Genomic DNA, 12,994 nt, shown 5'->3' with positions numbered 1-12,994 from the left:
ACCCCTGGGTCTTCTTACGCACCCTCCCAGCCCTCCCAGCATTGGAGAACGAAGGTGCGGGCAGGGCCCGTCCAGCCAGCAGCTCCAGGTATCCGGGGAAGGGCGTACACAGCCTCCCCACCTTTAGTGTAGTCACCCCACAACCGCCTCGGCTCCACCCTGCCCCTCCGCCTCCAAACCCATTTCCCCGCAGTAGCTCTGCCCCTTCTCCCTCAGCCCGCCCCCCTCCACTAAAGGTTACATCTCAAGGATCCTGGAAGACACGGATTCTCCGGCAGAGACCACGCTTCTTAAACTCCCTAACGACTCCGCCTTCCCGCTGAAGCCCGACCCTTCCCAGCGTGCCCGGCGATTCCACCGTGCGAGGCCCTCGGAGGGCCAGGCCCCAGGGCCTGGCTTAGGGGCGCGAAAGGCAGGCTGGGAGTTAGAGTTCACGAGTCCGCGAGAACCGCTAGAGGTTGTCCACAGAAAGGACTCGTTGTCCCAGCGTGCCCTGCGCCTCAGCCCGCGCGCTCTCAGCTTCTCGCTCGCCCGCCTGCTCCCTTGCTTGCTCGCGCTTTTGCTCGCGCTCTTCTCGCAAATCGAAGGAGCTCTGACCACAGCCTGTGGCTAGGAAGGGAGACCGAGGCGGCGGGTGAGAGGAACGAGGCTGCAGTGGTGGTGGCGGCGGGAAGATGTCGGGTGAGGACGAGCAGCAGGAGCAAACTATCGCCGAGGACCTGGTCGTGACCAAGTATAAGATGGGGGGCGACATCGCCAACCGTGAGTGCGGCCTCAGGGGTCCGGGTTCTGGGCTGAGGGAGAGAGGCTAGGGGGACGGCACTAGGCTGGCCCGGGAGCGGCTGAGCGGTGGGGTCATGCCGAGTGAGCTACTGAGGGCTCCGCGCCGGTCCGCTGAGGGTGGCGCGGTCCGCTGGTGGTGGGAAGACCGTGTCGCGTCTGGGACCTGAGCGTCCAGGCCTGGGTTGTTGTCTGGAGGTGCGGGCGGACGACGGTGAAGAGCTCAGAATAGGGTACCTGGCCGGCGCGAACCTTAGGCCGTTGCTAAGGAGGCCAGGCGCATCTTCTGCTCACCCTTTCGTTTGGATACCTGCCTCCTCTAATTTTGGCAGCGGCGAGGCTACCTCGAAAAGGAAACACCTAGCTGTTGGCAACGGAAGAGCCCCTCTATTTTGTCGCGGCTCCCGGGCGTCAGGAGCCAAGCCGGCACAGGCACATGTTGCCGGGTCCCTTTACAGATCTCCAGCTGCCTTCCTCCTACCGTCGCTGACACAAGCTTCCCTAACACGTGCTTTGCTTAAGTCTTTCGTTCTTTACTTCAGCTCTTTCCCTTTTGGGGGCCCCCTTCCTCTCCTGGGCCAGCTGAGGGACCGTTGTGGGGCACTCACGGAGCTCCTGACACCCTCTTGGACGTATATCTGGCATTTTTTTGAAGTTGTTCATTATTGTCTTCAGTCTGTGCAGGTAGCCTTAGTTAGCCTTCAACTTTGATTGATCTCAGGCGCTTGACAACTCGAGGAGTGTTTCTGAGGTCTTCACCCCAGCTGGGCAAACTTGTGAATACTGGAAGGGGAACGCTGATCTTAGGATCTCAGAAGTCATCCTTATTAGGACTACTCGGACTTTCTCAGCAGCTGCCTGCTACTGTAGGCAGATGTCTCACTTTCTATTTTCTCTATTTCCAAATCACCTTCCCAATTTCAAACCCAGTCCAGGGGACAGAAAGTGCTTATCCTTAGGCTTTTAAGTGTTTTTGACAGTAGAGATAGGTTTTAGGGTGCCTCTGGTCCTACATGTAAAAACCTGAGTTTCTGGCTCCAAAGAATTACCAAAACTTAGATCAAACAAATCAAACCTGAAGTTCAGGATGGGACATGGAGATGCTTTATCACATAATGGACATTTAGTATAGTACCCCTATTTTTGGCATATTTTTATATATAATATTAGTGATTTGAATCAGAAAAAAAATTTTCCCTCTCGAAGTTTATAACTTCTAGGGTTCTTGTGATTACAATTACAAGTTTGAAACTCTTTTGGGTCACATACCTTAGATTAAGTCCCCTTGGCTTATATACTTGTTTGTGCGGAAATAAGTCTACATAAATTGAATTATTAGCAACTAATTGGTTGTCTGAGAAGGGAGTAGGTAGTTTCACAGTGCAGCAGCTTTGAGTCAGCAGTTCTGTGCCTACTTTCCTGTTGTTCCTGATACCTCTGAATGTCTTCTGGTTGCTTTGTGTGTATATGAGATACCTTGGTGAGGTTCCCTTTGAAGTTCATAATTCTGTCCTACCACATTACAGGTATCTTTGGCAAGTCTTCCTTGCCTAGGGAGACATTGTATATACCCAGCTGTCATGCATAAGGAAGGGATGGGAATGTTGATTTCTTTATTTTAGGAGAGGAAGGTAGAAATTTAGAGGTTACAGCTCAGTACATTCCAAAAGGTAAAATATGTTCCTTCCTTCAGCCTTAGGGTAATGTCATAGGGAGTATTAGAAACTCTGGGACCAACTTCTAGGTGTTGCTTAGATTGTTCTTTCTTTCTCTTTCTTTCTTTTTCTTTCTTTCTTTCTTTCTTTCTTTCTTTCTTTCTTTCTTTCTTTCTTTCTAGAAAAGAAGGACTTTTTAAAAAAAATTTTATTTTATTTATTTTTAGAAGGAGAGGAAGGGAGGCAGAAAGAGAGGGAGAGAAACATCAATGTGTGGTTGCCTCTCACATGGCCCCCACTGGGGACCTAGCCTGCAACCCAGGCATGTGCCCTGACTGGGAATCAAACTGGCAACCCTTTGGTTGGCAGCCTGTGCTCAATCCACTGAGCTACACCACCCAGGGCTGCTTAGATTGTAATTTAGACAACACATGTGGGACTGACATGGTGGGATTCTGCCCCCAGGGGTTCTTCGGTCTTTGGTGGAAGCATCCTGCTCAGGTGTGTCGGTACTGAGCCTGTGTGAGAAAGGTGATGCCATGATTATGGAAGAGACAGGAAAAATTTTCAAGAAAGAAAAAGAAATGAAGAAAGGTAAGAAAATCAACCCCCCACTAATTTCCCAAGTTCGACCCTTATTCAATCCTGTTTGTCATAATGATGTAACTCTCACCCCACCTCTGGTTGAGATATTTGGAGTAACAAGTGGGTTACGAGACAGTTTCCCACCTAATGCAAACTGATTAAACTTAGGCAAGACCTTAAAGATGATCCTTCCACTTTTCTGAGGGCAGCAGGGCTCAAAGAGAGCAAGGCAGTGAGGCCGATGATCCTCTCTTTGCAGGTATTGCCTTTCCCACCAGCATTTCAGTAAATAACTGTGTATGTCACTTCTCCCCTTTGAAGAGCGACCAAGACTATATTCTTAAGGAAGGTGACTTGGTAAAAATGTAAGTTTAAATCATTTTAGAGCGCTTGTCTTTTTCCTAAGCATTTACATAGTCCCAGTTGTTAATGCTATATATTCTTCTCTTACTTTTCAGTGACCTTGGGGTCCACGTGGATGGTTTCATCGCTAATGTGGCTCACACTTTTGTGGTTGGTGTAGCTCAGGTAGATGGTCTTGCTTGAATTTTATGCAGCCTGTGGGGAAGAGGGAGGGTCAGCAATACTACCGATTGTTTCTTATCCCCACCCTCTAACACCACATAAGTTTCAAGAGTATATAGAAAAATAAAAGATAAAAGGGGTATTTTTCTCTCCTGCTCATTGGCTGGCCTTACTTAGTGGGCACACAGATAGTAACTGAATAACCAGCTGAGACCTTTCCAGGAAGGCACTGATTATATTTCCTTATCTACAGGGCACCCAAGTAACAGGGAGGAAAGCAGATGTCATCAAGGCAGCTCACCTTTGTGCTGAAGCTGCCCTACGCCTGGTCAAACCTGGAAACCAGGTGAGCTGTTCAGTCCAACTCCAAAACTCGATGGAGCCCAAAATACACTAAACACCTACACTGTACATCTATAGCTATTCTATATTAACTTTCAACTTTTCTCATAGCCTTTTATAAAACAAATAGCCTTTTATTTTTTAAAGATTTTATTTATTTATTTTTAGAGAGAGGGGAAGGGAGGGAGAATGAGAGGGAGAGAAACATTGATGTGCAAGAGAAATATAGATTGGTTGCCTCTTGCACACCCCCAACTGGGGACCTGGCCCACAACCCTTCAGTTCACAGGCCAGCACTCAATCCACTGAGCCACATCAGCCAGGACTAAAACAAATAGCATTTTAAAATTAACTACCTCATAGGATGAGAATTCTGTAAGAGAAGACACAGGAACTAAAGAGCTTAATAATAAATAGCAGCCCCTGAGTGCCTACCATACACAGTTCCGTGTTTGCTATGTGGGATATATGGAGCCTACAGAGATCCTTCCTTTTTCTTGTTTTTGATGTGTGTCCCTGAAAATAATTTGAGATAGATAGCTTATAATAAAGTACAGATATGGGTTTTTTTTATTATTTTATTTATTTTTAGAGAGAGAAAAAGGAAGGGAGAGAGGGAGAGAAACATCAGTGTGTTTGCCTCTCACGTGCCCCCTACTGGGGACCTAGCCCGCAACCCAGGCATGGTTCGCAGGCCTGTGCTCAACCCACTGAGCCACACCAGCCAGAGCAAGTACAGGTGTATTTTAAAACTCGATTTTAAAAGATTATAAGACAGTAATAATGCTGGTAAACTGGTGACAAAGGAAAGCTATTGTTCTGTATCTTGCAAGACAGTATTGGGAAGCCCAGGGATCATGAACTTCTCACAAATTAATACAATGTAGTATGTTAAACTATGAGTGGAGATATTTTTTCTTTTTAATTTTATTGATTTTAGAGAAAAACATTTTGTTTTGTTTGTTTGTTTTTTGCTGTTCCACTATTTATGCATTCACTGGTTGATTCTATATGTGTCCTGACTGGGGATAGAAGCCATAACCCTGGTGTACCAAGACAATGCTCTAACCAACCAAGCTGCCCTGCCAAGGGAGACATTTTTCTAACACTTGAGTTTCCAGAGATCTGTTTGATATCTAAAGTATTATCTTTTGTCTTGCTCCCTTTTTGTACTTTCTTGTTCTTCATGCTTTTAATTAATTTGTAATTCATCCCCATTATTACTTAATTGCATAATTTTCATTTAAACCTCTTAGTTTTCTTATAATGATGTCTACTTCATAGAGCTGTTAAGCACTTTGAACAGTACCTGGCACATAGTAAACACTTATGTTAACTAGTATTATTTTACACATTTATTATTTATATTTGTGTATTTAAATATTGTGTATCTTCACTGGAAGGTAGTTTTGTCTAGCTATGACATCAGACTTTCTGGGTTCTTGCCCTGTTGCCACCTCTTACTAGTTAAAAATCAGTTCAAATTTCCTCATCTGTAAAATAGGAAAAGTAAAATTGTGCCTTATTTTTACAGGGTTTTTCTAATGATTGAGATGATCCATGTAGTGATTATGACAGTACCTAGCACATATTTTAATAATATTAGCTGGGATTAGTTATTCACTCTTCTTTTTGTCTAAGAACTGTAGCTTAGGTAAGGATCAGATCACGTTTGAAAGAGGTAAGAGGAAAATAAGAGTTTGCTGTCCCTTCTCAACAGATTAGAATGTCATGTATAATGGAATAAACACAGAACTTCTCATCATAAAACCTGGGTTTATACCAGATTCTTTGTTGTATTGTTTTATTTTTAATTTATTGATTCATTTGATAGAGAGACATCAATTTGTAGTTCCACTTATTTATGTATTCATTGGTTGGTTCTTTTTTTCTATTTTTTTAAATTATATGTTTATTTCTAGAGAGAGGGGAAGGGAGGGAGAGAAACATCAGTGTGTGGTTGCCTCTCGCACACCCCCTACTGGGGATTTGGCCTGCAGCCCAGGCATGTGCCCCGGATAGGGAGTCCAACCTGTGACCCTTTGGCCCATAAACTGGCTCCCAACCCACTGAGCCACACCAGCCGGGGTCTTTGTTTGGTTCTTGTATGTGCTCTGACCAGGGATTGAACCTGCAACTTTGACATATCGGGGTAACGCTCTAATCAACTGAGCTATCCAACCAGGACTATACCAAGTTCATTCTGTTCTCTAGTTTAATCCTGGACAAATCATTTAAACTTTCTGAGCCTCAGTGTCCTCATCATCTAGATTGGGATATAGAAGTACCCTACTTATTTTCCAGAATTGCTGTCTAATTAGACCATCTTTGTGAAAGCCCTTTGTAAAAGGATATGCAAGTGTAAGGTATGTTTAGGTTGTAGGGACTGATAGGACTATGACATGAAAAAACAGAGTCCTTGTACTTTATGGGAATATTAGAACTCTCAGTTCTTTTATGCTTCTTATTCACATGGTAGAGAATTTATTAGCCCCTAATATCTCACCTTTTATTTGATCTTGTACTTCTAGAACACACAAGTGACGGAAGCCTGGAACAAAGTCGCCCACTCATTTAACTGCACACCAATAGAAGGTGAGACCTCAGATAACAGGGTTGAGGGTCTAAGTACCTAGTGATTTAGCAGAATTAAGGCCTTCTCCCTTAAGGGTCCATCCCGGCTCTAGTACAGTCTAAGCCAAAGACGTCAGTGCCGTCCATTTCCATAGCCAGTTACCTTCCTCTCACTGCCCGCCCCATCAAACTACTTAGGTGGGTGGATTTGGAAACCTGTTGGGATTCTAGATAGCTGGTACCATAGGCTTTGTCCTCTCTACAGGTATGCTGTCACACCAGTTGAAGCAGCATGTCATTGATGGAGAGAAAACCATTATCCAGAATCCCACAGACCAGCAGAAGTAGGTGCCAATCCTACCTTTCACCTTCCACCATACCAGACTAGTGATGAATTTTTTTCTTCTGTACTTCCAGCCTAATTTTGTTCACTTTCTACTCCAAATCAGGAACTACTTACTGCTCCTTATGGTTTCCTTTTTCTTCCTTTTAGGAAGGACCACGAAAAAGCTGAATTTGAGGTACATGAAGTATATGCTGTAGATGTTCTCGTCAGCTCAGGAGAGGGCAAGGTGAGGAGTGTTTACCAGAGCTAGCAAAGAGGGCTGACTGAGGGTGTGTTCCAAGAACACCAGAACAAATGTGACCTAACTTACTCTTTTAGGCCAAGGATGCAGGGCAGAGAACCACCATTTATAAACGAGATCCTTCTAAACAATATGGCCTGAAAATGAAAACTTCACGTGCCTTCTTCAGTGAAGTTGAAAGACGTTTTGATGCCATGCCATTTACTTTAAGGTATACTGCACTTAACAAGGACAGGACTTGGAACTAGTGTGAGTCATAGACCACACACCCAGGAACACTGTTCCTTCCTCCACCCCTCCCTCTCTCTCTCCCCTCCTGCCTAGACTTGTAATTCCAGCCTGCATGCAAGGGTTCTCTTATGCTCCCCATATCCCTCATTGAGGGGAATGTGAAAGAGCAGTTCTAACCGTGATTTTTGCCTGAGGGTAGGAGCTATTTAAAAACATGAGCAAAATGGTAAGACTTGATATGGAGTTAAGGATACCTGAATTTGTCTTCTACCAGAGCATTTGAAGATGAGAAGAAGGCCCGGATGGGTGTGGTGGAGTGCGCCAAACATGAATTGCTGCAGCCATTTAATGTTCTCTATGAGAAGGAGGGTAAGTTCTAAAACAAGAGTTTCACTTTGGAACTGGGTATATGATTCCTTCCTTTCTCCCTATATGTTATAGAAAAAGTATAACAAGGGAACATTTTATCAAAACACTTCTCTCTTCCATAGGTGAATTTGTTGCCCAGTTTAAATTTACAGTTCTGCTCATGCCCAATGGCCCCATGCGGATAACCAGTGGTCCCTTTGATCCTGACCTTTACAAGTCTGAGATGGAGGTCCAGGATGCAGAACTAAAGGTTTGTGTGGGCTGGGAAGTGGTGAGCACGTGGAACCTGTCCTGGAAGTGAGGATTAAATGTCAGCAAGGTCCTGAAAAGAGCTACAGTTTTGAAGTGAGATTGTTTCTTCCAAGTTCTTCAAAATTTGTTTTCCTTCTTATTGTCCAGGCCCTCCTCCAGAGTTCTGCAAGTCGGAAAACCCAGAAAAAGAAAAAAAAGAAGGTGTGTTATTACCCTTCTTTGGTGGGATCAGCCTGATCCCTCTTCTACTTTCCTGGGTCGTGGTGTGGTATAGATTTTTGTATGTCTTCGTTTCCCCTCTTCTCAGCCCTGACCTAGAGAATTAAGAGTATTTTTGTCCTTGGTTCCCCAAACAGTACCACAAGGAAATTTGACAGTCTTCTCCCTCTTTTTTCCTTGAATATAGGCCTCCAAGACTGCAGAGAATGCCACCAGTGGAGAAACATTAGAAGAGAATGAAGCTGGAGACTGAGGTGGGGCCCATCTCCCCAGCTTGCCGCTCCTGCCTCATCCCCTTTCCACCACAGCCCAGGCTCTGAAGTGCAGTTCGTCTTCACCCAGGACCGCCAGCAGAGCAGGGTGTCTCCCTGCCCCCCCATCCCAGTCTCCCAACCCAACCCCTTCCAACAACAACCAGCTCCAACTGACTCTGGTCTTGGGAGGCCAAGCTTCCCAGCCACTGAAGACTACTTTAACTAGAAAAGAGAAATTCAGTAATAAAATCAGGAGTCAAAATCCATCGTCTTCAAGCCCCTCTTTCTAGCCTTTTTCTACCACTCTCTGCTTGGTCGAGGTTTATGGCCCTACAACAGAACAGGGAGGAGGCTAAAGGAGCCACCACCACTAAAAATTCAGCTGAAATTTTTTTATACACTCTGGTATCAGCATTTTCCCATCTGTTGGGGCTTGTTCCTCTTCCCACTCTTCCCAAGTATTTTATCTGGCCTCAAAGTAGAGAGGAACTGTTCTTCAGATTTGTTTTTATTCACGTGGTAGAGTCCTTTTTTGATCCAGGCTGTCTGGTCAGGCCGCTCCCTTTTTTAGGAGCTGGAGCCTGCACTTAACAAGGGATTCTCATCTACGAAATGATCCTCATTTGTAAGTCTTTTTAGTCATTTTTGTTCTGCAGGACTTTTTACAGCTCTCCCCCTCCTCCCCAAAGCTGTAAAGGAGGAACTTACTTCAACCAGTCCATTTCTTTGGAGTCACTGGGGTCTTCCCTTGCTCCATCTTAAAAACCTGAGCTGGAAGCTCAACTGTGGTTTTGTTCTTTTTTGAAGTATTTTGATCTCCCTCCCTTGAGAGAAAGACCAGAAACCAGAGGAGCAGACTGAAGAGACAACTCCTGGCTTTCTAAAGCTATGGACTTGAATTGGGTGAATTGCTAGGGGTTTGGAGAGAAAGGTGACGAATTTCATTCAGTACCTCTGGCATGCTGTCATGCTGTCCCAGGGAACCAGGGCTCCTGCTAACTTATGAGGTTTTTAAACATTGAAAATGACATGGTGTTAAAATAAATTTGGATTTGCTCATAATCATGTGCCTTTGCTGCTCTTATTTGGTGCAGGTGGGTTAGTTGAAGTGATCATTTGGAGTTGTTTTTCCATGAGCTATATTCTCTCTAAAACAAGGAATATTTATTTCCCCAACCCAAAGAGAAATCCTAGACAGTAAATTTTCTATGGGGGCTTGATTTAATTTTCTAAAGTAAAAACATCAACCTTGCTGCTGACATTTTGTTCAGGACTAACACATTTAATGTGTACTGTGAAATACACAGGTCTGTTCAGAAGATACCCAGCCATGTAATACAGAAAACACATTTATTGAAGAAGACACAAGAAACCTACAAAGGACAATGAGACCTCTGTCCCCTTCAAAGTTGGCACCTTGGGACCTCATACACTTCCAGTTGCCATCAGTTGCCCTGTCATATTTTCCTGAATCTCAATGATGGTCTGAAATCTCTTCCCTTTCAAAGGTGATTTTACTTTTAGGAAAAGCCAGCAGTTGCAGGGTGCCAAATCTGGGCTGTAGGGGGGCGTTGAGTCACCTGCGTGACTTGATGTTTCTCCAAAATACCCTGCACCATAGGTGATGCATGAGCAGGCATGTTGTCCTTAAGAAGCTACTAATCACCAGTTGCCCATAGCTGTAGCCTTCTGAATCCTCTGAATGGTTTTGGCAGAGGAATGTTCAAGCTTAACACAAAATTTAATACATATTCATAGCTCCACCTGCTCTACCAGTCAGTTTGAATGCTAGGGCCACGCGATACACATGCTCACTCAAAGGTGTCTACCACCCCTACTGACTAGTACAATGAAGTTGTCACTGTTCACACATGCACATTCCAGTCCATGTTCCTTGGCTGCCAGGTTATATTGATGTCTTGCAAACCACTCTTGTTATATTAACAATGGGTGGACTTTTCCTACACAGACCTCGTAAAACTCTGCAAGTGTTTATCTTGACTTAGGAAGCCAGGAAGGATGCCTTTAGTGTTATGATATTTTTCTGGGTCAGCCTAAAATAATTTACTAGATTTGAGCATCTTACATATGAGGCATGCTAGAAATACCACAGTGAAGAAACAGCTCTTCATAAGAGCTTATAGACTGGGCAATCAACAGGTAAAAATACTAGTTGACTTGATAATTAAATAATTCTGCTATGGCTTTCACTTTTATCTTCAAAAACTTTATTATGATGATGAAAACACTAGAACTACTTAAACATTTAATACAAGGGTCCCAAGTTTTAAAAACCTTGTTTTAATAGAGTTAAAAGAGTGATGTGTTACTGCATAAGTTACAAAGGGAAACCACCAAAAAAGGAGGGATTACAAATCAGTGAGTGAGGTGAAGTCTGGTTAAGGATTCCTTTCCATTCTTCACAACTAACTGTAGCCAAATCTTTACTTACCTGTTTACCAGGTGCTTCTGACCTGTCATACCCTGATACTAGTAAGTTCTTTATCATACCAAATACCATTCTTGGTTCTAGATAAGATAGCCATCTTCCCCTCTTCATTGGTAGGGAAAATCACTGAATCACTTTCTGAACAAGATGCACTGTGGCAAACAATCTAATTACATTCTGCCTCAGGCAAAGGGGAAGATCACTGCTGGCTAGGAAAGTTTATCTTGACAATCCAATTTCACATACCCTCCCATGTCCTGGAACCTTAAGACCTCTGGATGTTCTGAAACAGTCTCCCTGCGGCAATTTAGTGTAAAAAATAAGGCAAAGCAGTAAACAAATTAGGAATTTTTCCACAGTACGCACCTATTCATAATAAAATGGAGGGTGTCGCCAGGAAACTGCAACTCCCATAAAGCAATGAGAGGGAAGGCGGAAGTCGCTATCCTTTCCTCGCCTACTCCTCCAGGTGTCATATTGGAAATAGGTGCTCATGTTTAAGTAACACAGTGCCCTCATAACAAAACTGGGGATGGGGAATTTTGTAACTGAAATTCACAACACACTTTTCCAAGAAAAGTAAATCACTCACGTGTTATGTGTGGGACCGGAAGCCATTGTTACTCCCCTGGAGGTAGGGCCAAGCTGCGGAAGTGACGACAATGAACGCTCCCTTAAATACCCGTAGGCGGGCAATTGGCCTTCTCTCGGCCTTAACGCCATCTTCTTAGGTGCGTGATGTTTGTGGCCCGTGTGTGGATTCCGCGTACAATCCATTAACATCTAGTGTCTGCACTTACCATCATCACAGCAAACTAACTGTAGCCTTTTTCTTTTTACCCCTAGAAACCTCTGCGCCATGAGAGCCAAGGTAAGCAGTCTCCGACTGTAAGCTGAGCTGTAGGAGTTGAGGATTGGGGGTGGAGACCCAGGCAAGGGAAGTCCGCCATGGTTTCTGAACTGCTGGGTTCTCAAAATCGTACAAAAGCTAGTGATAGAGGAAGGATAACGTGGGGAGACGCAGAAAAGGTAGTTGGGTAAGTGTTGTGCGGAGAGAAGAGCGCACGCGGATTTCGGGGATTACTTGCGGGGGGGAGGCGGTTAGGAGGCTTTATTGATGTGATTACTGTGACTAAGCCCTCATATTTGGTCGACAACCTGCCTGGTTCTAACTACTATTCTCCACATCCCTATTTAAAGTTATCACTAAAACCAATGGTCTTTTTATTCTTTGTTTCTGGTTATGATCTGTTGGCAGTGGAGGAAGAAGCGAATGCGCAGGTATGTTAACCATTGCGGGCACCGGGGGCGGGAAATGAATGGAGTATGCCTTGGACGAAACTTCGGAGGAACATTTGGTTTAGAAATCGAAAGGAATAGGAGATTTAAAATGTTTTGAGCATTGAATTGTCAGGCCAAAATGTAGTGCTTGAACATTTCACAACTTTGTATTGTGCACACATTAAGGTGGACTACGCTGGCTTGAAGGAAGGGGGTGTATTCCTTTGTCTGCTTTTCAGGCTGAAGCGCAAAAGAAGAAAGATGAGGCAGAGGTCCAAGTAAACTGCTAGCTTGTGTACCCATGGAAGCCACAGGAGCAGAAATAAGGGAAGCCAGAGGCCAGGGACACTGGTACAAATTGTTCGACTGCATGCCTGCTATCGAGAACTTGTCGATGGATGTAGAACATAAAGTCTGATCTCCGCGACCACCTTTTGAGAGACCCACGCTGCTTTTACAACAATAGTCCCTTTTGGTCCTTTGCCCTGGACCTGTGACATTCTGGACTGGTTCTGTTATCATTTGTGGCTGAGTGTGTACAATAAATCATTTCTTCTTAGCTGAAGAAAACTGTCTGTTTTGTGGTTTTTATGGTTCCATTGGCTGGGTATTCTATCAGTACAGTGGGCCCTGTTACTACCCAATGCTGTAGATTGTGAAGTTACAAAGCCTACTCCAGGGGTGTGGACCCTGCCCCTACCCCACATTTGCTCCCCGGCCCTCAGACTAGTGGAAGTCTGGGGAACCAGGTGGTTCGCCAACTAGGCAAACAGTTATGCCCGCTCCCTTGTCTTCCCGGGCTACATTTGTGAGTCGCTTTCTCAGGTTTACGTTGTGTTGGGTTGTCATGGTGACTCGCAAAGCTTGCTGGGAACTTCCTGCGTCTAGTAC

General features: G+C 44.5%; 1 protein-coding gene and 1 long non-coding RNA gene across 2 annotated transcripts; both read left to right on the top strand.

Annotated features, from left to right (window-relative positions):
• The first annotated feature begins 532 nt into the window (after window positions 1-532).
• Window positions 533-9,435, top strand: PA2G4 (proliferation-associated 2G4). The gene is made up of 13 exons (XM_045829831.1): window positions 533-762; window positions 2,901-3,029; window positions 3,280-3,385; window positions 3,479-3,548; window positions 3,799-3,891; window positions 6,419-6,482; window positions 6,727-6,805; window positions 6,955-7,033; window positions 7,126-7,259; window positions 7,554-7,648; window positions 7,771-7,898; window positions 8,048-8,101; window positions 8,307-9,435. Exons 1-13 carry the CDS (start codon window positions 675-677, stop codon window positions 8,370-8,372), a joined length of 1,185 nt encoding a protein of 394 aa, XP_045685787.1. The 5' UTR covers window positions 533-674; the 3' UTR covers window positions 8,373-9,435.
• Window positions 9,436-11,438: 2,003 nt separating this feature from the next.
• On the top strand, window positions 11,439-12,668 carry LOC123812833. The gene is made up of 4 exons (XR_006784627.1): window positions 11,439-11,553; window positions 11,669-11,693; window positions 12,081-12,103; window positions 12,343-12,668. It is a non-coding gene; the product is annotated as an uncharacterized LOC123812833 (long non-coding RNA).
• Window positions 12,669-12,994: the final 326 nt, after the last annotated feature.

This window comes from Phyllostomus hastatus, unplaced genomic scaffold (genome assembly GCF_019186645.2).
Source record: "Phyllostomus hastatus isolate PE091 unplaced genomic scaffold, TTU_PhHast_1.1 phas_scaffold_93, whole genome shotgun sequence".
Lineage (NCBI taxonomy): Eukaryota > Metazoa > Chordata > Mammalia > Chiroptera > Phyllostomidae > Phyllostomus > Phyllostomus hastatus.
This window is presented reverse-complemented; position numbering and strand designations above follow the sequence as displayed.